At 38.3% G+C, this 26,871-nt stretch overlaps 1 protein-coding gene across 2 annotated transcripts in view; it reads left to right on the forward strand.

The window, feature by feature from the left end:
* LOC150086924 (F-BAR domain only protein 2) overlaps positions 1-26,871 on the forward strand; it is a 726,598-nt gene that overhangs the window by 254,955 nt on the left and 444,772 nt on the right. Inside the window, exon 12 of one of the 2 annotated variants that reach the window (XM_090372823.1) lies at positions 16,443-16,475. The exons of the other annotated variant lie outside the window; for it this stretch is intronic. Coding sequence (XP_090228949.1) covers positions 16,443-16,475 — 33 coding nt within the window. The remainder of the gene's footprint in view (positions 1-16,442; positions 16,476-26,871) is intronic. 2 annotated transcript variants of the gene reach the window in all.

Raw genomic sequence — 26,871 nt, forward strand, 5'->3', positions numbered from 1 at the left:
AGCACGGCTTGTATCCATTTCACATACAGTGGGTGCAACACCTTCAACCAGGAGACGACACCCAGCGATTTGAATTTTTTCGGTAGGTAATTCCATTAATATCGTTTAGCAGTCTGAGCAGGTAGCACAGTGATATTGTCACCGTCCTCCCCACATCGACAGGTTTGAATCCCGTCGATGATGTAAGGAACCATTTCCTCCTGAATCACCCTGTTAAAATACGATACGAATTAGGCACCACGAATGCTAGGGTTGGCCCTGGGTGGATTTGTACACTTATCTTGGACAAGTCATTATCTATAGTAATGATAAATGGCTGGAAGCCAAGAGAAGGATAAATTTCGGATGGACAGCATTCAGGAAATATAGTCATTGAGGAGCCCAATTTTAGCATTAGCATTAGTAGAGGCATTTGATGCAAGAAAGCAAGCTTATGCAGCATCAGCCAAAAAAAAAAAAAAAAAACCCACTTCCACTTCACCCCTCTGTTCGTTCAAAATACCTGTCCAGCTGAGCCTTAAACTTATTTAGGCTATCAACCTCCACCACAAGGGATGGAAGTCTGTTCCACCAACCAACCACCCGCTGGCTAAAGGCAAATTTCCGCACGTCTATCCTACATCTGTCTTTCCTCAATTTGAATTTATGCCCTCTCAGGTGATTTTTCTGAGCTAGAGGAAGAATCCCATCAGCATTGAGCATGCTTAAACCATTCAAGGCTTTATACACCTCTATCAGATCACCTCGCTGGTGCCTAGTCTCCAGACACTGTAATTTGCAAAACTTAAGCCTTTCTTCGTAAGAGCACCCCTTTGTTCCATTCACTAATCTTGTTGCCCTTCTCTGTACTCGTTCCAGCAGCTCTACATCCTTCTTGAAATGAGGCCTCCAGACCTGTGTACAGTACTCTAGGTGTGGCCTGACCATCGCCTTATCCCTGCTGGAAAAATTCCTGTATATCATTGACAGTACTCCATGAGCTACTCTTGCAGCCCGTCTGCACTGCTCAGAGAACTTTATATCTGCCTGCACAACCACCCCCAAGTCCCTTTCATTCTCTACCACTGTCAGTGTAGTACCACAGAGTTGATACATTGCTCTGGGGTTGCTGTTTCCCATGTGTAGTACTTTACATTTGTCAATGTTAAACTTCATTTGCCACCTCTCAGCCCATCTGCTCAACCTTTCCAGATCCTGTTGCAGCAGCATAGTGTCAGTAGTGTCCTTGACAACCCTGCCAACCTTTGTATCGTCTGCAAACTTGGACATTAAGCCCGATATACCATCATCAATATCATTTATAAATACAGAAAACAATAATGGACCCAACACTGAGCCCTGAGGGACTCCACTAATAACATCAGTCCACGATGAGCAGTGTCCATTGATTACCACTCTCTGTCTTCTCCCCCTCAACCACCCCTTTATCCATAGCAGCAATTTGCCTCCAATGTCACACTGCTCCAATTTGTGTAGCAGTCTTCCATGTGCAACAGTATCAAAAGCCTTTCTAAGATCCAAGTATATAATATCAAAGTTATTCCCTGCATGCAGTTCTTTTGTGACTGCATCATAGTATCCAGTCAAATTGGTCAGGCAAGACTTCCCCTTAACAAAACCATGCTGTGTCTGAGCTATAACTGAAGTCTTGTCTAAATGATCCTGCAGTGCTTCTTTAACCAGTGCCTCCATTAATTTTCCTGGAACAGAAGTTAAGCTCACAGGTCTATAATTACTTGTGTCAGCCTTTGATCCTCCTTTGTGAATTGGGGTCACATTTGCACATTTCCAGTCTATGGGTACCTCCCCTGAGTCCATGGAAGCTCTCATAATTATGGCTAAGGGTTTGCTTACTTCCTTTGCTGCCTCCTTTAATATAACTGGATAGATCCCATCCACCCCAGGTGCCTTTCTTGTGTTTATCTTCAACAGTTTCTCCTCCACTTTACTCCCAGTTATTTCAAGATTCTGTAGCTTACTGCTAGAGTTGAATACACCTCTGGCATTCTCCTCGCTGAATAACTCCTCATGTGTGAATGTCGATGCAAAATATTCATTTAGTTTGTTAGCTACCTGAGCAGGATCATCAACACTTGACCCATCAATATCAAGTGGACCAATCTGATTCATCCCCTTCCTTCTAGAGTTTACATAAGTAAAGAACTCTTTGCTGTTTTTCTTTGCATCCCTTGCCAAGGATTTCTCGTAATCTGCCTTCGCCTTCCTTTGTAACTTGGTTGCATATCAACTGTATCTATCATAGGCTTCTGTGTCATGTGTTAATTTGTATGTATCCCATGCATTTTTCTTCTCTGCCATATGCCTCATTAGTTCATCTGACATCCATTTTGGCCTAAACCTTGAACAATATTTCTTAGTTGGTATGTAAAGCCTAGTAGCTTCCAAGATAAGTTCTTTGAATGCTTCCCATTTTGAATTTGCTGTTGGTAACATCATCAGTTGGTCCCACTGTATAGAATTTAAATACTGTCTCAGTCCATCGTAGTCGCCTTTACGGAAGCAATAACCCTTCCCTTTACCCCTAATGGTAGTTACCTCTTTGAGTAAATCCCACTTCAGCACACTGTGGTCACTGCCACCTACTGGTTCATTTATCTGCAGATTCTTAATGCATGAAGAATCACTGCTGATAATCAAATAAGAGTATTACTCCCTCTAGTTGCCTCCCGAACATGCTGATGTAGAAAACAATCATCCAATAAATCCACAAAAGCCCTGCTAGTGTGTGAGTAACCAGCCCCCAAATTCCAGTCAATATCTGGGAAATTAAAATCTCCCATTATAAGACACTCTGATTTACTGGCCCACTCTATTTCCCTGTACAGTTTCTTATTATACTCATCAGAGTCATTAGGCCTATAGCACACTCCTACTCTCAATTTTGATCTCCCAATGTTTATGTCACACCAAACTGACTCCACACTGCACTGTCCAGCAATGCCGACTGGCTTCACTTCCTTGAATTTTATGTGTTTCTTAACTAATAGCATAACCCCTCCCCCCTTCCTATCCTGTCTATCCTTTCTGTAGAAGTTGTACTCCCCAAATTGCAGTTCTGCATCCCTTATATCTGTGTGACACCACGTCTCTGATATCCCAACAATATCTGCCTTCGATGTTTTGAGCAATACCTCAAATTCATCAAATTTATTTACTAAACTCCTAGTTGGTGTACACGCAAGTATACCTGCACCTGTTTCTATTCTTACCTACCCTAACACAACCCATGTGTTTACTTGTACCGCATCTGAAGATAGGCCAATGGCCATAAGCATTCTTTGTATGGGGGGGTAAGTAATATATTATTATAATCATAGTAGTTTACTAGCAGAATAACAGCTGGCCCAAGGCTGTTATTTTGTGTGGTTTTTGCTTATGGCACTCTTACCATTTCACCACTGTTTAATTAATTATCTTGCTTCTTTTGCTCCTAGAGTTTTAATAATTGCCGAGATCAGACATCTTCCATCTCTTCAAGAAATAATGATTGCACTGTCTTATTAAAAGCAGGGAATACTATTACACAGAATAACAGAATAATTTAACAAAGATTATATTAGCATTTGGAGGCATATGGTGGAAGAAAGCAAGCTTAACAGCATCAGCCAAAAAAAAAAAAAAAAAACATTACCATTTCACTCATCCATTCACTCTAAATGTTTGTCTAGTTATGCCTTGAATTTATTTAAACTGTCAACTTCCACAATGACAGATGGAATTTTGTTCCAGCAATCAGCCACCTGCTGGCTAATGGCAAATTTCTGCACATCTATTCTACAACTGTCTATCCTCAATTTGAAATGTCCCCTCAGGCAACTAATCTGGGCAAGAGGAAAAATCCTATCAGCATTGAGCTTGCTCAAACCATTCAAGGCCTTATACACCTCAATCACATCACCTCGCAGGTGTCTAGTCTCTACACACTGCAATTTGGAGAACTTAAGTCTTTCTTTGTAAGGGCAATCCTTTGTTCCATTCATAAATCTCATTGCCCTTCTATGTACTCGTTCCAGTAGCTTTACATCCTAAAATGACACCTCCAGACCTGTGTACTGTACTTAAGGTGTGGCATGACCATTGCCTTGTACAAGGGGATTTGCATCTACATTCACACATGAGGAATTATTCAAGGAGGGGAATGCCAGAAGTTTATCAAACCCTAACAGGTGATTTTGTAATAACTGAGAGCAAAGTGGAGGAGAAATTTGTGAAATTAAACATAAGGTAGGCATCTGGGATGGATGGGATCTATCCAGTTATATTAAAGGATGCAGCAAAGATGTAAGCAAACCCTTAGCCATGATTATGGGAGCTTCCTAGGACTCAGGAGGTCCCCATGGACTGGAGGTGTGCAAGTGTACCCCCAATTCACAAAGGGGGGTTGACACAAGTAACTATACACCTGTTAGTTTAACTTCTGTTATATTAAAGGAGGCAGCAAAGAAGTAAGCAAACTCTTAGCCATGATTATGAGAGCTTCCTTGAACTCAGGAGGTCTCCATGGACTGGAGGTTTGCAAAGGGGATTCAAAAGGTGACACAAGTAACTATAGACCTGTTAGTTTAACTTGTGTTCTGGGGAAAATAATAGTCACTGGTTAAAGAAGCATTGCAGAATCATCTACACAAGACTGCAGTAATAGTTAAGACACAGCATGGGTTTGTTAAAGGGAGGTCTTGTCTGACCAATTTGATTGGATACTATGATGTGGTCACAAAGAAAATGGATGCAAAAAAGAATTTTGAAATCATATACTTGGATTTCAGGAGAGCTTTTGATACTGTTTCACATGGAAGACTGCTATACATAATGGGGCATTATGGCATTAAGGGCAAGTTGCAACAGTGGATAAACGGATGGTTAAGTGGAAGATAACAGAGAGGGGTAATCAATGGGCACTTCGAATCAGTGGTAGTCAATGGAGTGCTCTTTGTGGACTGATGTTATTAGTGGAGTTCCCCAGGGTTCAGTGCTGGGCCCATTGTTGTTTTGTGTATTCATCAATGATATTGATGAAGGTATATATCAGGCTTAATGTCCAAGTTTGCAGATGATACAAAGGTTGGCAGGGTTGTTAATGACAGTATGCTACTGCAGTAGGATCTAGATAAGTTGGGCAAATGAGCTGAGAAGTATCAACTGAAGTTTAACATTGACAAATGCAAAGTACTGCATGTCAGTAGCAGTAACACAAGAGAAATGTACCAACTATGTGGTACTACACTCAGGGAAGTAGAGAATGAAAAAACCTGGGGGTAATTGTGCAGTCAGATATGAAGTTCACTGAGCAGTGCAGATGGGCTGCCAGAGCAGGTCATGGAGTCTCATCAATGATATATAGGAATTTTGCTAGCAGGGACAAGTAGATGATTATCCGTTAACTTAAGCCTAGCAAAGGCTTAAGTTCTGCAAATTGCAATGCCTGCAGACTAGGCACCTGCGAGGTGATCTGATTGAGGTGTATAAGGCCTTGAATTGGTTGGGCAAGCTCAATGCTGATGGGAGTCTTCCTCTTACTCAGATTACGAACCTGAGGGGGCACAGATTCAAATTGAGGAACAGCAGTTGTAGAATAGATGTGTGGACATTTGCCTTTAGAACCAGCGGGCGCTTCCGTATACAGGTGGGCAAGAGCAGCAGTGCATAGCACATGCTTGTTTAGACCGAGGTTCGAGCCAGTGACCACCAAATAGGGAGGATACAGAAAGGTCAGGGAATGACCACTGCATATCGCCAGAGCAATATGGCCTTAGTTGCTAATGCACCTAAAAACCAAATAACAACAACAGTGGGCAGTTGATTGGTGGAACAGACTTCCATCTCTTGTTGTGGAAATTGATAGCTTAAATAAATTTAAGGTTGAGCTAGACAGGCATTTGGATTAAATGGATAGATGAAATGAGACTTGTTTTTTTTGGCTGATGCTGCATAAACTTGCTTTCTTGCATCGTATGCCTAACCTAATGCTAATGCTAATAATAACCTCTTTATCCCTGCAGAAAATTTTTTTATATCATTGACAAGATACCTTGAGCTATTCTTGCAGATTGTCTGCACTGCTCAGAAAATTTCATATCTGACTGCACACTTACTGCCAGTTCTTTTTCATTCTCCACTACTACCCTAAGTGTAGTACCTCACTGTTGATATGTTACTCTGGGGTTACTGCTACCCATATGCAGTACTGTACATTTGTCAATGTTAAAACTTCAGTTGCCACCTCTCGTCCTACCTGCTCAATTTTTCTTGATCCTGCTGCAGTAGTGTATAGTCATTAGTGTTATTAACAACCCTGCCAACCTTCATATCATCTGCAAACATGGAAATTAAGCTTGATATACCTTCATCAATATCATTAATAAGTACAGAAAACAATGGGCCCAACACCGAACTCTGGGGAACCACAAAAAGCCATGTCCAATGATAAACACTCTGTCTTCTTCCACTCAACCATCCCGGTATCCATAGCATCAATTTGCCCTTAATGCCATACAGTTCCAATTTGTACAGTAGTCTTCCGTCTGCATCAGTATCAAAAACTTTCCTGAAATCCAAGTATATGATATCAAAATTATTTTTTGCATCCAGTTCCTTTGTGACCTCATTGTAGTATCCATCAAATTGTCAGACAAGATTTCTCCTTAACAACCCATGCTGTTGTCTGAACTGTAATGCAGTTTTGTCTAGATGATCTGGTAATGCTGCTTTAACCACTGCCTACATTAATTTCCCCAGAACAGAAGTTAAACTAACAGGTCTGTAATTACTTGTGTCACCCTTTGTGAATTGAGCGCACATTTGTACATCTCAGTCCATGGGAACCTCCCCTGAGTCCAAGGAAGCTCTCATAATTATGGTTAAGGGTTTGCTTATTTCCTTTGCTGCCTTCTTTAATATAAGTGGATAGATCCCATCCACACCAGATGCCTTTCTTATGTTTAATTTCAACAATTTCTCGTTCACTTTGCTTTCAATTATTACAAAATCATTTAGCTCCCTGTCAGAGTTAGATAAACTTCTGGCAGATCCCTCCTTGCATAACTCCTCATGTGTGAATGTTGATGCAAAATAGTCATTCAGTTTATCAGCTACCTGAAAAGGATCATGAACAGTCGAACCATCGATATCAAGTGGATCAACCTCATCCCATTCCTTCTAGATTTACATAAGTAAAGGAATCTTTACTCATGTAAAGATTTACATAAGTAAAGAGGATTTCTCATAATGGAGAAATCAGGCCTTTGCCTGTCTAACCTCCTTTGTGATTTGATTACAGACCAGTTTATGTCTACCATAGGCTTCTGCGTCACCTGATAGTTTATATGGATCCCTTTCATTTTTGGAAAAATGTTCATCTGACATCCATTTAGGCCTAAACCTTGAACATTATTCCTTATTTGGCATGAAAAGCTTCCAAGATTAATTATTTGAATGCTTCCCATTTAGAATTTGCTGTTGGTAATATCATCAGTTGGTTGCACTGTAAGGATTTTAAAAACTGTCTTAGACCACTGTAGTCACCTTTAGAAAGCAAAAATTCTTCCTGTTGGTAGTTACATCTTTGAGTAAGTTCCACATCAGCACATTGCGATCACTCCCCCCCAGTGGTTCCTTTATCTGTAAATTCTTAATTCATGACTAATCACTGCGAATAATCAGATCAAGAGTATTACTCCCTGTGGTTACCTCTCTAACATGCTGCTGTTGAAAACAGTCATTCAATAAATCCACAAAAACTTTGCTAGTATGTGAGTGACCAACCACAAGTTCCAGTCAGTATCTGTAAGTTAAAATCCCCCATTATAAGACAATCTGATTTATTGGCCTGCTGTATTTCTCTGTACAGCTGTTCATTGTAATCATCACAGTCAATGTTTTGCTTTCCCAGTGCTTATGTCACACCAAACTGACCCAACATTGCACTGTCCACCCATGTCAACTGGATGCACTTCCTTAGAATTTGTGTGTTTCTTAACTAACAGCATAACCCCTCCCTCCCTCCCTCCCTCCTTCCTTCCTTCCTTCCTTCCTTCCTATCCTGTCTATCTTTTCTGTACATTCTGTACTCCCCAAATTGCTATTCTGCATTCCTTATATCTGTGTGACACCACCTATCTGATTTCTCAACAATATCTGCCTTTGATATTTTGACCAGCACCTCAAATTCATCAAATTTATTTACTAAACTCCTGGCATTGGTGTACATGCAAGTATACATGCACCTGTTCTTACTCTTAGTTACCCTTACACAGCCCATGTTCCATGATGACTCCCAGCCGTCCTTGAAATACCCACCACTTTGTTTTCCAGGCTGCTGGTCATTCCAATAGAAGAAGTGCAAGAATCACTTTCACCTCTGCCAGTGGCTACTGTTGATCTATTATACTGTGTATTCCCCCCCCAAGCTAGAAGTTTTCTGACCCTCCTAACTCTGCCTCTATAGCATCAGCAAATATTCTTGTACCCTTTGAATTTAAGTGTACCCGTATACTTGGGACGATGTGATTCAGCTACCAAATACCAAGACATTCAAAATAGGGAGAGAAGTTTGCCCCTTTTGTTCTTTGATTTGCTTTTTTTTTGCATTCCACATTTTTTATTTTATATGTATAGGTAGCAGAATTGCACCTAACCAAGTATAACCTTAACTATTGAATTGGTTTGTAGACTAACTGAAAAAGTACTTTGTAATGATATATCTGGCTAGAAGTGTCATGTCAGATTTCATATACTAGATTTCCTTAAGAATGGAAGTATGGAGTTTAGGGCACAGAATGAAAAAATGATAACTTGGCATATTACGTTCTTAGCGTTTTTTTTTTTTTTTTTTTTTTTCCACCAACCTTTCATGGAGTCAAATAAAATTAAAATAAAATAAAACAAAACAAATCTTGATAACTATATTTACAATAACCTGTATTTACAAAATTAATATACGTATTACAATATTAAAAGTATTAAAACACAAGATTAAAATGCATTAAAATATACTAAGTTAAAAGCGATAAAATCCCGTAGCTTTCAAAGGCTCCAGCCTTCTTCTTCAGCAGTACTCTCTATTATTCAGTACACCTTTAAATATCAGCAGGGTAATGGTAGGCATCACATGTTTCCATTCTCACGTGTTCCGCTCTCTTGCATTGTGGAACCGGAAGTGGCTCGAACGGAAGTCGTACGGAACCGTTCATCCTTTTTTAGGATAATAGTCTCTAAAAGGGGGTGAATCCGTACACCCCTATCCCTATTAATGTTGGTTGTAGAGCTGATCCGCAAACTCTCGAGCCACTTACGGTCCCAGAACCTATGCGCCCGATCGGTGATAGTGGCATCGTCTGGGGAGATCTGGTGCTGCTTCTCCCAAAAATGTTCGGCCACGGCGGACTTGTCATATTCCGCATTTCTTATTGCTTTTTTGTGTTCCCCCAGACCGAAAGTGGCTCGAACGGAAGTCGTACGGAACCGTTCATCCTTTTTTAGGATAATAGTCTCTAAAAGGGGGTGAATCCGTACACCCCTATCCCTATTAATGTTGGTTGTAGAGCTGATCCGCAAACTCTCGAGCCACTTACGGTCCCAGAACCTATGCGCCCGATCGGTGATAGTGGCATCGTCTGGGGAGATCTGGTGCTGCTTCTCCCAAAAATGTTCGGCCACGGCGGACTTGTCATATTCCGCATTTCTTATTGCTTTTTTGTGTTCCCCCAGACGATCTTTGAGACGACGTTTTGTCTCCCCTACATAACATTCCCCACAATCCGGGCATCTAATATTATATACGACCCCACTAGCATCCTCTTTTTGAATGGGGTCCTTAACTTGAAACACAACTGTGCGCAGTCTTCGTCCCGGAAGCTGCACACAGCGTGTCTGATATTTTCTTAATACTCTAGTTATATAATCCGTCAAGCCCGGATAATAGGGAATGTATGCAGTAGATACTGATATAAAATATTTCATCTCTCCTCTGATTTTCATTAATAAATTTATCTATAATCCTCTGGGGGTAACCACATTTAGTAAGATCCGCCGTGACACGTTCATACTCTGCTTTCCTATCATCGGAGTTACTGCAATGTGATTTCGCTCTATTAATTAGCGTTCTTATCACACTGTTCCTATGATGGCTGGTCAGGGCTGAATTATAATGCGTATATTGCCCTTTACACATCGTTTTTCTAAAGACTTTTGTCTTTAACTGCTGGTCTTCCCTACAGACCAACACATCCAGGAACGGAAGAACTCCTCCATCTTCAACTTCCGATGTAAATTGTATGAATTGGGAGAGCCATTTAAGATATTCAACACGTGATCTTCACTCCCCTTCCGAACAAATGTAAACGTATCATCCACATACCTTTTCCAGGGGCGCATAGGGAGAACACTAGCATTAAATATTCTGGTCTCGAGCTCCTCCATAGCTAGATTTGCTATAATTGCGCTAATGGGGGAGCCCATAGCTGTACCATTAACCTGCTTATATATAATGTTATCAAAAACCATCATCAAGATCAGACAACCTATAAGGTTATCCAGAAGAGTCCACTTCTTAGTTTGGAGCGACAAGTGAACGGAATGTTGCAGAGTTGGCTTAAATCTAATAAGATTTCTAAAGAACAATATTGGACACTACATGCTACAGGTAGCCAAATGCCAAGGTTTTATGGCTTACCCAAAATCCACAAAGTAGACGTGCCACTCAGACCCATAGTCTCATTTATAGGTAGTCCGACGTATGCACTTTCGGGTTTCCTAGCCAAACTATTGTCTCCACTAGTAGGACTCTCTGAATATAGTATCAAGGATAGTAAAGAATTTGTGCACTTTATTAGGAGCCAGCGTATAGAAGAGGATGAAATTATGATAACATTTGATGTAAAATCGTTATTCACTTGTATTCCTATTGACCATGGAGTGTGGTGTGCAAACATAGTTTTACAGAGGGATACTACCCTAAATACTAGGACGCAACTTAATCCAGAAGATATTAGGAAGGGTATAGAATTGTGCCTCTCAAGTAACACTATGGTTTTTGATAACATTATATATAAGCAGGTTAATGGTACAGCTATGGGCTCCCCCATTAGCGCAATTATAGCAAATCTAGCTATGGAGGAGCTCGAGACCAGAATATTTAATGCTAGTGTTCTCCCTATGCGCCCCTGGAAAAGGTATGTGGATGATACGTTTACATTTGTTCGGAAGGGGAGTGAAGATCATGTGTATAATATCTTAAATGGCTTCTCCCAATTCATACAATTTACATCGGAAGTTGAAGATGGAGGAGTTCTGCCGTTCCTGGATGTGTTGGTCTGTAGGGAAGACCAGCAGTTAAAGACAAAAGTCTTTAGAAAAACGATGTGTAAAGGGCAATATACGCATTATAATTCAGCCCTGACCAGCCATCATAGGAACAGTGTGATAAGAACGCTAATTAATAGAGCGAAATCACATTGCAGTAACTCCGATGATAGGAAAGCAGAGTATGAACGTGTCACGGCGGATCTTACTAAATGTGGTTACCCCCAGAGGATTATAGATAAATTTATTAATGAAAATCAGAGGAGAGATGAATCTTTTATACCAGTATCTACTGCATACATTCCCTATTATCCGGGCTTGACGGATTATATAACTAGAGTATTAAGAAAATATCAGACACGCTGTGTGCAGCTTCCGGGACGAAGACTGCGCACAGTTGTGTCTCAAGTTAAGGACCCCATTCAAAAAGAGGATGCTAGTGGGGTCGTATATAATATTAGATGCCCGGATTGTGGGGAATGTTATGTAGGGGAGACAAAACGTCGTCTCAAAGATCGTCTGGGGGAACACAAAAAAGCAATAAGAAATGCGGAATATGACAAGTCCGCTGTGGCCGAACATTTTTGGGAGAAGCAGCACCAGATCTCCCCAGACGATGCCACTATCACCGATCGGGCGCATAGGTTCTGGGACCGTAAGTGGCTCGAGAGTTTGCGGATCAGCTCTACAACCAACATTAATAGGGATAGGGGTGTACGGATTCACCCCCTTTTAGAGACTATTATCCTAAAAAAGGATGAACGGTTCCGTACGACTTCCGTTCGAGCCACTTCCGGTTCCACAATGCAAGAGAGCGGAACACGTGAGAATGGAAACATGTGATGCCTACCATTACCCTGCTGATATTTAAAGGTGTACTGAATAATAGAGAGTACTGCTGAAGAAGAAGGCTGGAGCCTTTGAAAGCTACGGGATTTTATCGCTTTTAACTTAGTATATTTTAATGCATTTTAATCTTGTGTTTTAATACTTTTAATATTGTAATACGTATATTAATTTTGTAAATACAGGTTATTGTAAATATAGTTATCAAGATTTGTTTTGTTTTATTTTATTTTAATTTTATTTTACTCCATGAAAGGTTGGTGAAAAAACGCTAAGAACGTAATATGAATATACCCAACCTCAGAGGCCTATTTGAGGAGTGATAACTTGGCATCCAGATGATCCTTGAGAACTTGTCTCAGGTGATTATGGTAACAAAAATAGACTGAATGAAGAGAATGAGAGCAGAATTAGTTAATATATTGGTTTTGTTGGGATTGACAATTACATAAAAAAATCAAGTTATTCCAAAAAAAAACTACTGTGTTTTTGAGTTAGTCAGTGATATTTAACTAAATTAGTGATATGAGAAAAAATACAGAAATAGAGATAAAAATCAAAATAACATTTAAAAGGGTGTGGGAGAACCAATTCTCAACATTTCATCCCATGATAAAACAAATCTGGCCTTGTTTAAATCCTTTATGAGATAAATAGCCAGTCTATATTTTTGTAGGATTCCAGGGCATATTGGCATCACATGTAATGAGTGTGTGAACTAAGAAGCCAAATGACCAAACACTACAGCACCTAAACCTTACACACTGCTGTATGTAAATTCCTTAGTTTATATTTAATGGATGTGCAGAGATCAATGGTTTAAAATATTGGAAATCACAAGAAATTACAAAAAATTTCGGAGTGCCAGTAAATTCTTGTCCTGACCTGCTCCCAGTTTTTTTTTGTGGAAAATAGATATCAAATTATGAAAGAGCTTATCTTTTTATGTTAAACAGTCCATTTGCCTCAAAGAACCTTAAATAACCCTTTTTATTTTTTACAGGTTGAAGAAAGGATGTCAGCTCAAAATACCATTTTCAGCAAAACTGAAAATGGTATTTTCAGTTTTGTGAAAGTAGAGCAGTTATGAAATACCTGTTTTTGCGGGAAAACAAAGAAATTCATGCTATCTTGGTGGCATTAGGAAAACAGTGTCCATGCTATTCAACCATCAAAAGCCATGCTGCAAAATTTAAAATGGATTTTTTTGACACTGAGGATGCAGACAGGACATGAAAATCGTTATCTGTGACCATGCCTGAAAATATTGATGCCATTCACAACATGATATTGTCTGATAGGCAAATTTCTGCTAAACAGATAGCTGAGACTCTAGGCATGTGCCTGGAACATGTTGAATATGTTATTCATGACATTTTGGACATGTGGAAACTTAGCCAAATGTCTGAATGCCGTTGAAAAGCAACAGCATGTCCTGTCTTCAACTGCCATTCTTCACCATTTCGAGCAAGTTGCCCATGATTTTTGACATGAATTGTGACCATGGATGAAACATAGTTATTTTATTATGATCCAGGAAGAGACCAATGAATAGTTGAAAGAGTGGAAACAGCCCCACGCTATCCAAGGAGGGTCTGCAACCATAAGTCTGCTGAGAAGTCATGGCCCTCGTCTTTTAGGACAAGGATGGAGTTTTTGTTTACTGACTACCTGGAAAAGGGTAAAATGATAACTGCTGAGTATATTCATCACTTTTGAACAACTGAACCAACAACTCATGATGTATTGTCAATGATATACAGGAAGTTTCTTAGCAGGGATAAGGAGGTGATTATCCCCTTGTATAAGGCGATGGTCAGGCCACACCTTGAGTATGTATACAGGTCTGGAGGCCTCATGTTAGAACGAGTACAGAGAAGGACAAAATTAATGAATGGAACAAAGGGTTGCTCTTATGAAGAAAGGCTTAAGTTTTGAAAATTACAGTGTCTGGAGACTAGGCACCTGCGAGGTGACCTGATTGAGGTGATAAAGCCTTGGATGGTTTGAGCATGCTCAGTGCTGATAGGAATATTTGGAATTCTTAGAATAATTGGTTTTTGCATTCCACATCTTTTATTTTATATGCATAGGTAGCAGAATTGCACCTAACCAAGTATTTGGTTAGGTGCAATTCTCCTTGGATAGCCCCACACTATCCAAGGAGGATCTGCAACCATAAGTCTGCTGAGAAGTCATGGCCCTCGTCTTTTAGGACAAGGATGGAGTTTTTATTTACTGACTACTTTTATTGACTACTTACCTCAATTTTACTGACTACTTACCTCAATTTGAATTTACGCCTGAGGGGGCGTAAATTCAAATTGAGGAAAGACAGTTGTAGGATAGATGTGCGGAAGTTTGCCTTTAGTCAGCAGGTGGTTGATTGCTGGAACAAACTTTCATCTGTCATTGTAGAAGCTGATAGCTTAAATAGATTCAAGGCAGAACTTGACAGACATTTGGAGAGAGTGGATGGATGAAATGAGAAATGTGCTTTTTTTTTTTTTTTTTTTTTTGGCTGATGGTATATAATCTTGCTTTCTTGCATCATGTACCTTTGCTGATGCTAATGAAGGAGAAGTTAAAGGCCAAATGCAGGAGAAAGCTCGCCCAAGGACTGCTGCTTTTTTATGACAATACTCCGTAAACATCAAACATACCAGATTGGCTGAATTATGCTTCTAGCTTTTTCATCATTCCCCATATCAATCAGATCTTGCACCCTCAGATTACTATATCTTCCCAAATCTCAAGAAACATTTAAAGGGTATGAAATTTACATCAAATGATGACATCATATGGGTAATAGAATCCTGGTTTGTGAAGCGTTCTTTCGATTTCTATTTATAAGGCTTACAAATATGGAACATCATTGTGGAAAGTGTGTGCAATTGAAAGGCGAGTACGTTGAATAAACTATATATATAATTAGATTATCTTGTCCAAGCAAGAACTTTAAGCATCCTGTCATTTACCCACATTATAGGAAATAGTGCAATGTAAATGAGCATTTTTTTGCATGTCCTAAATACAATCATAGGAACCCTTTTGATATCACAAGACAATTCTTTATTTAGGCGTTATAATATGCAATTAGTCCTACTCTGGGTTTAAGTTGCTTTCTTGTCTCTACACATCTGCTATCACTTATTCAATTACTGTCAATTATTATAATAATTATAATTAATTAATTATATTACTATCAGTTATTACGGATCTGTCATCATCTATAGTGTTATAGCTGTGGGATATTCAGCATATAGTGTTGCATGCCATACATCAAGTACTGTTAAGTTGAATTTTCTGAACCAGTAGATATTTAGTTCATTATTAGATAGGTGTTTTTTATTTCATCAGTGGTGTGTGTATATGTTGTAATTTGTAGTAACTTTTATATAAATTGTATAAGGATTTCAATTTTTATAATAATGAAATAATTATGGGGAAAATAACAGCTTATCTATTCTCTCTCAGTCTTGATTATTTGAGAAAAATTGCCACAAGGAAAATACTATATAAACTGATATATTTAAACTTGGGATCTGTGCACCATTTTGGATTTACTATATGAACATTGCTGTTTATAGTACTAAAAGTCACAAGAGATGTTTTGATTGAATAAAATAAATTTAGTCAGAACTGTATGTTATCTTTAATTGATCATAAATCTTTATTGTGGGCATGAAATGCTTTTATTCTTTCTTTTGTAAAGAGTTAGACTGTGAAAATTGCTACCTACTTGGCAGGCTTTGATTAATACTAAAATTTATTGTGAATATTGTATGCTTGAATTTTTGTTATTTATTATGGCAGAGGTTCTGTATAGTTATGATACTACTTTTATTCACTACTACTACTTCCTGCAGCATGTCCAAATATTATATTTGCTTAATAAGGAAAATTTTTAAGTACCTTATTGCAATAATGAACAGAACTTGCTTTTATTCTTCTACCTTTCTTGCTCTTTATGTTGTTTCCTTTGTTTTAATCAAAGAAATATGATGAATATCATTATAACAAATGGAAAATTGCTGTTTTTTAACCAGAAATAATGATCAATTTAAATAGGCCTAGTTTATGTAATTTATAGTGAGAGAAAATTTTAATACAATTTAACTTATAATTTAAGAAAGTCCTTGAGAAAAAGAAAAAAATTATTTGTTCAGACTGTGTGAATATTAGGAACTATTTATGTGGTTGAAATCCCAACCACCATTATCTAATATGCTTGGTGTCTGTTTTTTTTTTTCTTTCTGTACCTGCGGGAACCTCAGACTGGCATGTTTACTGGAACTCCTGGAGTTCAGGTGGCAAACTGTTTTTTATGAATATATTTATATATATATATATATATGTTTATGTATATATGTACATTAATATATATGTGTATAAATTACTACTATACTATCTATAATGGATTTATTTGTAAATGAGAATTTTTTTTTTCTTGCTCAATCATGTTTTCCAATTTTTTTTGGATTCACTCAAGTATTGTATGTTAAACAGCATAATATATAATTATTGACTTCAAAACCAGTTTTATAAACTGAATAAATACTTTGGACATAGTTATTTCAGTGTGCTGAGTTTTTGAAAGTGTTTGTGCAACTTATTTTACCCATGCTTTATGCTTACACTGAAATACATTTTAATACCATTAATGTAGATTTTTTTTTTTTTATATGAGTGCACATACTACACAGGATACACAGAGCAGTAAAGAATATAGGCTTTTTCTCAACAAACATTTAAAAGAAATAAAAGTTGTAGATTACAATAATATGTTTGCTGAATTATCAAATATATATCAATCCTAGTAGATTTATTACTTAACCATTTACTCAAAGAAAACAAAGTACATTATATTTGAGTTACTTTGGAAATTTTTTCTTCCTTAAATAAATTTTTGCACCTTTGTATTTAATTTATTTAATAAGTTTTTTGTTTAGCATTAGCATTAGAAGAGGCATATGATGCAAGAAAGCAAGCTTATGCAGTTTCTTTTTCAGCCAAAAAAAAAAATAATAACCCATTTCACTCATCCATTCGTTCCAAATGCCTGTCCAGCTCAGCCTTAAATTTATTTAGGCTATCAACTTCCACAACAAGAGATGGAAGTCTATTCCACCAATCAACCATCCACTGGCTAGAGGCAAACTTCTGAACATCCATTCTGTAACTGTCTATCCTCAGTTTGAATCTGTCCCCTCAGGTTCTTAATCTGTGCAAGAGGAAGAATCCAATCAGCATTCAGCTTGCTCAACCCATTCAAGGCCTTATACACCTCAATCAGATCACCTCGCAGGTGCCTACTCTCCATGTGCTGCAATTTGCAGAACTTAAGCCTTTCTTGGTAAGAGCACCACTTTGTTCTCCTCACCAATCTTGTTGCCCTTCTTTGTACTCCTTCTAGCAACTCTACATCTGTCCAAAAATGAGGTCTCCACACCTGTACACAGTAATCTAGGTGTGGCCTGACCATTGCCTTGTACAACGAGATAATCACCTCCCTGTCCCTGCTAGCAAAATTCCTATATATCATTGATAAGACTCCATGACGTGCCCTGGCGGCCCATCTGCACTGCTCAGCAAACTTCATATTTGACTGTGCAATTACTCCCAAGTCTTTTTCACTGTGCACTTCCCTGAGTGTAGTACCACACAGTTGGTACGTTTCTCTTGGGTTATTGCTACCCATATGCAGTACTTTGCATTTGTCAATATTAAACTTCAGTTGCCACTTCTCAGCCCATTTGCCCAACTTATCTAGATCCAGTTGGAGTAGCGTAGTGTCTTTACTGTCATTAACAACCCTGCCAACCTTTGTATCATCTGCAAACTTGGACATTAATCCTGATATACCTTCATCAATATCACTGATGAATACACAAAACAACAATGGGCACAGCACCAAACCCTGGCGAACTCCATTAATAACATTTGTCCACGAAGAGCAGTGTTTTGATTACCACTCTTTGTCATCTCCCACTCAACCATCCCTTTATCCATTGTAGCAACTTACCCTTAATGCCATACCTCTCCAATTTGTATAGCAGTCTTCCATGTGCAGTAGTATCAAAAGCTTTCCTGAAATCCAAGTATATGATATCAAAATTATTTTTGACATTCAGTTCCTTTGTGACCACATCATTGTATCCAATCAAATTGGTCAAACAAGACCTCCTTTAACAAACCCATGCTGTGTCTTAACTATTACTGCAGTCTTGTCTAGATGATTCTGCAATGCTTCTTTAATCAGTGACTCCATTATTTTCCCCAGAACACGTTAAACTAACAGGTCTATATTTATTTGTGTCACCTTTTGAACCTTCTTTGTGAATTTGTGATACATTTGCACACCTCTAGTCCATGGGGACCTCCCCTGAGTCCAACAAGGCTCTCATAATTATGGTTAAGGGTTTGATATAGCTGGATAGATTCTGTCCACCCCAGGTGCCCTCCTTATGTTTAACTTCAACAAATTCTCCTCTGCTTCGATCTCAGTTATTAGAAATTCAGTTAGCTCCCTGTTAGTTTTTTTTTTTTTTTATGAAAACCCCAAACACGAAAGGTATCAAAACCTATAGTACTTAGTACCGTGCATGGGTTGAAGGAGAAGTATGGGGGAGGGGGGGATGCCGGAAACTTCTGGCATTCCCCTCATTGAATAACTCATGTGTGAATGTAGATACAAAATACTCATTCAGTTTACCAGCTACCTGAGCATGATCATCAATAGTCGAACCATATATGTTAAGTGGTCTAATCTGATTCATCACTTTCCTTCTAGAGTTTACATAAGTAATGAACTTTTTGCTGTTTTTCTTTGCATCCTTTGCCAAGGATTTCTCGTTATCTGGCTTTGCCTACCTAACAGCCTTTGTGACTTGATTACAGACAAGCTTATATCTTCCATAGGCTTCTGTGTCACCTGATAATTTATATGCATCCCTTTCAATTTTCTTTTCTGCCATGATTCTCATTAGTTCATCTGACATACATTTAGGCCTAAACCTAAATGGATGTCATTATTTGGCATGAAAAGCCTAGTAGTTTCCAAGATTAATTATTTGAATGCTTCCCATTTAGAATGATTTTGGTAACATCATCAGTTAGTCCCACTGTAGAGATTTTAAAAACTGTCTGTGATCACTGTAGTTACCTTTATGAAAGCAAAAATTCTTCCCGTTACCACTGTTTGTAGTTACATCTTTGCACATCAGCATACTGCGATCACTCCCCCCCACCCCCGCCAGTGGTTCCTTTATCTGCAAATTCTTAATTCATGAATAATCACTGCTGATAATCTGATCAGGAATATTACTCCCAGTGGTTGCCTCTCTTACATGCTGCTGTAGAAAAGAGTCATCCAATAAATTCACAAAAATCTTGCTAGTATGTGAGTGACCAACCACAAGTTCTACTCAATATCTCTAAGTTAAAATCCCCCATTATAAGACAATCTGATTTACTGGCCCTGTATTTCTCTGTACAGCTGTTCATTGTAATCATCACAGTCATTAGGCCTATAACACATGCTTACTTTGTTTTGCTTTCCCAGTGCTTTGTGTCACACCAAACAGACTCAACATTGCATTGTTCACCAACATCATTTGGATGCACTTCCTTAGATATTATTTGTTTCTTAATTAACAGCAGAACCACTGCTCCCTTCATGTCCTGTCTATCCTTTCTGTACACATTGTACTCCCCAAATTCCAATTCTGCCTGCTTATATCTGTGTGACACCACATCTCTGATATCCCAACAATTATCTGCCTTTGATGTCTTGAATAGCACTTCAAGCTCATCAAATTTATTAACTATACTCCTAGCATTGGTGTAAATCCAAGTATACATGCACCTGGTTCTACTCTTTGTTACCCTAACACAGCCCATGTATTTATTTGTTCCACTATGACTCTCAACAGTCCTGGAAATCTCCATTGCCTTGCTTTCCATGCTGCTGCTCATTCTAATAGAAGCAGTACAAGAATCAGTTTTGCCTCTGCCTGCGGCCACTATTAACCTTTTAGTCTGTGTATCCCCCTTTAGTCTGTGTATTAGGCAGTTTTCCGACTCACCTAACACTGCCTCGATAGCATATTTGCTGATGCTATCGATGCTAACACTGCCTCAAAAGCATCAGCAAATATTCTTGCACCCTTTCTAATATTTAATAAAATTTCTAATTTAATAATTACACAAGTTAGCAAATGTTTTTTTTTTTTTTTTTTTTTGTAATGTATACAATAAGTTAATTTTTAACTAAATTTTCTATGCTGATATTGAAAATGATAAGCAAGAACTTGTATTTTTTTTATTTTTATGCAAGACATGTGGATACATGGATACATTTATTACAATTTCAAATAATAACTTAATAGTGGACAGGTTAGTGCTGTTGCATCATTTTTGTACGTAGTGAATTACCGAAGTAGATAATTTAGGAACCAATAGCAGGAAGTGATCATGGTGTTCTATGTTGGGTGTTGAAAAGAGAGAGAGAGATAGAGAGAGAGAGAGAAGACAAAGGAATGGGTTATAATTTCAGAAAAGGAAACTACAGTGCCTTAAGGTGCTACATGGCCTCTATTAACTGTTTTCACACAAAGAGTGAAAACAATTGAATTTTGCTATGCCTTTAAAGCATTAATCACAGAAGCCATGAATGCATATATACCATTTAAAAAAAAATACTCCACGAGGAGGATTCCATGTGGGATGAATAATGAAGTTGCCAGATTACTTGAGCAGAAAAAGACAGCATGGAAAATTTACAGAGCAATGAAAAGTACTAAAGCCTATAACAGCTGCAAGGTGATCGGTAATAGTGCCACAAAGAAGATTAGGCTGGCAAAGGCAGATTGAGAACTCGCTGGAAAAGAGTGGGGATAAAGAATTCTTCACGTATATAAATTCAAAGAAGAGGAGGACTAATCAGATTGGACCTTTATGTAATGGACAAGGGATATTGTTAGATACCCCAGCTGATGTTGCAGATGAACTCAACAGTTACTTTGCATCTATATTTAGAGAAAAACCCTTTATGTCAAAGAGAAATTATGGGAATGAAGTTTAAAAATATGTAATTAATGATATTGAAATTTCACATGATTATTTAATGAAAAACATTTTGTGCCTACAGGCCAATAAGGCTTTTAGGATTGATGGCATATACCCTATAATCTGGGGCTTAGAGGGGAATAGGTATTCTATGTGTTATCAGACACTCAGTCTAAAACACTGATGGATCCAATATCTTTCTATTACAGAATATTTAGAAGAAGTCCAGTTGGCCTGCCTCCCTAAAATCCACTCATGCACTCCTTCTCAATGGTAAGCCTTGTTACGTCACTTAGGTAGCAACGAACATGTAGAGTGGTTCTCTTCAAGATGCCTGGTCAGCATGAAGAGGAAAAGGCCAAACCCTCCAGCACATGACAGCACAACAAAACAAATGGCCCTCAGTCCCCACCTGCTTTCACTCCCGCTCTAACGGCAGCAAGAGGATCAGAGTAGAAGCAGAAGGTGCTAAGAATCTCTGGGTATGACCAGGCTGCCATGCACGGAAACTGAACTTGGCCTGTTATAACATAAGATCGCTCATCGGTGAAGACAGGATATTAGAGCTGGAAAAAGAATTAGAAAATGTGAATTGGAATATAATTGGTTTGGCTGAAACAAGAAGAAGAAATGAATCATAAGTTTATCAAGTGGAAATCTGCTGTACGCCAATGGAAACAGTGAAAGGAGTGAAGGTGGAGTTAGCTTTCCATAAAAATATAAAAAACAACATTTTGGAATTCAAAAGTACATCACCAAGGGTGTCGAGACTACTACTCAGGATTTCTAAGAGGTACAAGTTAAAGCTTATAATGATTTATGCACCAACATTGAGCCATGATGATGAAGAGGTTGAAGAAATGTACACCAAAATTGAGTCTTCTAGATGAGCAGAAAACCCACTACACTATCATTACGGGGGACTTGAAAGCTAAGGTTGGAAAAAGACAAAACAGCGCAGAAAGGGGAACTATAGGAAATTTTGGAATTGGTAAAAGAAATGAAAGAGGTGAAAGACTTGTGGAATTTGCAGAATCTCAAGGATTGTTAGTAATAAACACTTTTTTCAAGAAAAGGGCGAACAGCAACTGAACATTGAAGAGTCCAAATGGATTAACAACTAACGAAATAGACTTCATCCTCACTAACAGAAGATATATCATGAATGATGTTACCGTCCTGAACAAGGTAAATGTTGGAAGTGATCACAGAATGGTAAGATGCGCACGATATAGATGTAAGAGAAGAAAGGAAAAAAACTGACTCAAGTAAATAATACGAAGATCTTTGAGATAACAGAAGAGGAGTAAAAGCAGTATGTACTGGAACTTAAGAACAAGTGTGAGCTTCTGCAGGCTGCTCAGGACCAAGATATCGACGAGGAATATTACAACTTTCTGAAAGTGATAAAGCCCAAGAAACCTATAGGTAAAAAGAAATCCAAAGAAGAAAATTAGTCAAGAAACACTTGTCATGATGAACCGAAGGTGACAAATGAAGAGCAAGATAAACACTGACAATGAGAAAATTGAGTATACTGAGTTATGCAAAACCATTAGAAAGAGACCCAGAGAGGACATAAGATTTAACACAAGAAAAGTATAACAAGGGAAAACAAAGAACTTAAATCAGCAGCCATGAGCAGTAATACATAAAGACAAATCATGCTGAAACTGAAGAATAGTGTACTTATAAATAGCAGAGAAGACATAATTCAAATAGTAGAAGACTACTATTGAGAATTATACAAGAAGCGAGAGAATGATGCCAACAGTGGGGAAGATGGATCGCAAATTAGTAACACATACAACATACCCGATATTCTTCCTGATGAGGTAGAACATGCGTTGAAGAATCAGAAAGCCGTGGGGGAATATGAAGTTACTGTAGAGTTGGTAAAATTGGAAGGAAGGGACATGAGACAAAAACTGGCAAGACTCTTCACAAAATGCATTAGAAAAGGTGTGAGGCCTATGTGTGGAACAATACAATCATAGTTTTGCTGCATAAGAAAGGAGATAAATCAGAAATTGGAAATTATAGACCAATTAACTTGTTATCCCACATCTACAAGTTGTTCACAAGGGTCATTACTTACAGATTAGAAAAACAATACTTGAGGAGAATCAACCGAAAGAGCAAGCTGGCTTTAGGACAGGATTCTCAACTATGGATCACCTTCATGTAATATCGCAGCTAATGGAGAAATCAAATTAATATAAAACACCATTATGCCTGGCATTTGTGGATTATGAAAAGGCATTTGACTCCATACAGCATAAGGCAATGTTTCGGGCACTGAAAAGACAAGGTATAGATACCCCATATATTATGACTTTGAAGAAAATATATGAGAACGCTACCTCCTTTATTAGACTAGACAAAGACAGTAGCAAATTTAAAATTGAGAAAGGAGTTCGACAAGGAGACAGAATATCCCGAAGTTGTTTACTGCTGGACTTGAGAAAGCTTTCAGAAGATTTGAGTGGTGGCAGAAAGGAGAGTACCTGAACCATTTACCATTTGCAGATGACGTTGTGGTCATAAGCCATGATCCCAAAGAATTAGAGGAAAATCTTAATCAGTTATGATTAAGATTTTCATAAGGATTTTGGACTAAAGATGAATATGGCTGAAACAAAAGTAATGACGAACAAGTATGCTACAGAAAGGGACATAACAGTTGAAGGATCAGTAATTGAAAAGGTGGAGTCATACTTATCTGGGACAAGTTATTAGCTGTAATAATGATAAATGGCTGGAAGTCAACAGAAGAATAAATTTTGGATGGATAGCATTCAGGAAATATAGTCACATACTGAGGAGCAATATCCCAGTTTGTCTGAAATGTAAAACAATGAACCAATATATACTCCCCACCATGACTTATGGAAATGAAACTTGGGCACTCACCAATAGAATGGAAGAGAAGCTGAGAACCACACAGCGAAGAATGGAACGAATTATATTGGGAATCAGACTGTTAGATAAGAAGAGAAACACATGGATTAGGCAGCAAACTCAAGTAAAGGACAAAAGAACAAAAATGGGCTTTGGCAGGACACAGCTCGAAGACATAATGACAGATGGACTAAGAAAATAACAATGATACCCAAGAGGAGCTAGAAGAAGACCTGGAATACAAAGGCGGAGATGGATAGATGAAATTCATGAGTTTGTGGGAAGTAAACGGATGACCATTGCACAAAACAGAAGGAACTGGAAAGTTGCTAAAGAGGCCTTTATCTTGCAGTTGATTGAATATGGCTGATGATGATCCTATAATCTTAAGGGAGTGCATTGAACCATTGAGGCTAATTATGAAAGCATCACTGGACTCAGGAGTTATTCTGTTGGTTTGGAAAAGTGCCAATGTATCTCCAATACGTAACGGTGGAAATTACCGACCAGTCAGTCTAACTTCAGTAGTAGGGAAAATCATGGAGGCAATGATCAAGTATGGAATTCAGGTTCACTTAGATATAAATGGAATTCTGAGAGAGATACTCAGAATTCAATCCCACATGAGTGGTTACTTTATAAGCTGGAACAGGTAGAATCACAGGGAAATCCTTAGATGAATAGCAGGATGGCTTCAGGGCAGGAGACAGTGGGTTATTCCTCAGATTGGAGTAGCATTAGTAAAGGCACATGATGCAAGAAAGCAAGCTTATATAGCATCAGCCAAAAAAAAAAATAAAAATAAAAATCCTTATTTCATCTATCCACTCGCTCCAAATGTTTGTCAAGTTCTCCCTTGAATCTATTTAAACTATCAACTTCTACAAAGACAGATTGAAGTTTGTTCCAGCAATCAACCACCTGCTAGCTAAAGGCAAACTTCCGCACATCTATCCTAGAACCGTCTTTCCTCAATTTGAATTTATTCCCTCTCAGGTGATTATTCTGAGCAAGAGGAAGAATCCCATCAGCATTGAGCATGCTCAAACCATTCAAGGCTTTATACACCTCAGTCAAATCACCTCGCAGGTGCCTAGTCTCCAGACACTGTAATTCGTAAAACTTAAGATTTTCTTCATAAGAGCAACCCTTTGTTCCATTCACTAATCTTGTTGCCCTTCTCTGTACTCGTTCCATCAGCCCTACATATTTCTTAAAATGAGGCCTCCAGACGTGTATACAGTACTCAAGATGTGGTCTGACTATTGCCTTATACAAGGGGATAATCACCTCCTTATCCGTGCTAGAAAAATTCCTGTATATCATTGACAAGACACCATGAGCAACTCTTGCAGACCATCCACACTGGTCAGAAAACTTCATATCTGCCTGCACAATTACCCCCAGGTCCTTTTCATTCTCTACCACTGTCATTGTTGTACCACAGAGTTGATAATTTACTCTGGGATTACTGTTTCCCATATGTAGTACTTGACATTTGTCAATGTTAAACTTCTTTTACCATCTCTCAGCCCATCTGCTCGACTTTTCTAGATCCTGTTACAGCAGTGTACTGTCATTAGTGTCATTAACAACTCTGCCAACCTTCGTATCATCTGGAAACTTGGACATTAAGCCCGATATACCATCATCAATATCATTTATAAATACAGAAAACAACAATGGACCCAACACTGAACCCTGAGGGAATCCATTAATAACATTAGTCCATGAAAAGCAGTGTCCACTAATTACCACTTGCTGTCTTCTCCCACTCAACCATCCCTTTATCCATAGCAGCAATTTGCCTCCAATGCCACACTGCTCCAATTTGTGCAGCAGTCTTCCATGTGCAGCAGTATCAAAGGCTTTTCTAAGATCCAAATATATGATATCAAAGTTATTCTTTGCATCCAGTTCCTTTGTGACTACATCATAGTATCCAATCAAATTAGTCAGACAGGACTTCCCCTTAACAAACCCATGCTATGTCAGAGCTATAACTGAAATCTTGTCTAGATGATCCTGCAATGCTTCTTTAACCAATGCCTCCATTAATTTCCCTTGAACAGAAGTTAAACTAACAGGTTTGTAATTACCTGTGTCTTCCCTCCTTTGTGGATTGGGGTCACATTTGCACATCTCCAGTCCATGAGTACCTCCCCTGAATCCAGGGAAGCTCTCATAATTATGGCTAAGAGTTTGCTTACTTCCTTTGCTACCTCCTTTAATATAACTGGATAGATTCTATCCACCCCAGGTGCCTTTTTTTTTTGTGTTTATCTTCAACAATTTCTCCTCTACTTTACTCTCAGTTATTACAAGATTATCTAGCCTACTGCCAGAGTTGAATACACCTCTGGCATTCCCCTCCCTGAATAACTCCTTATGTGTGAATGTTGATGCAAAATATTCATTTAGTTTGTTAGCTACCTGAGCAGGATCATCAAAAGTTGAACCATCGATATCAAGTGTACCAATCTGATTCATCCCTTCCTTCTAGAGTTTACATAAGTAAAGAACTCTTTGCTGTTTTTCGTTGCATCCTTTGCCAAAGATTTCTCTTAATCTGCCTTTGCCTGCCTAACCTCCTTTGTAACTTGGTTACAGACCAGCTTATATCTATCATAGACTTCTGTGTCACATGTGAATTTATAAATATCTCATGCATTTTTCTTCTCTGTCACATGTCTAATTAGTTCATCTGATATCCATTAGGCCTAAATCTTGAACAGT

The sequence above is a fragment of the Mastigoproctus giganteus genome, chromosome 4, assembly GCF_048544385.1.
Source record: "Mastigoproctus giganteus isolate SK-2022 chromosome 4, ASM4854438v1, whole genome shotgun sequence".
Taxonomy (NCBI): domain Eukaryota; kingdom Metazoa; phylum Arthropoda; class Arachnida; order Uropygi; family Thelyphonidae; genus Mastigoproctus; species Mastigoproctus giganteus.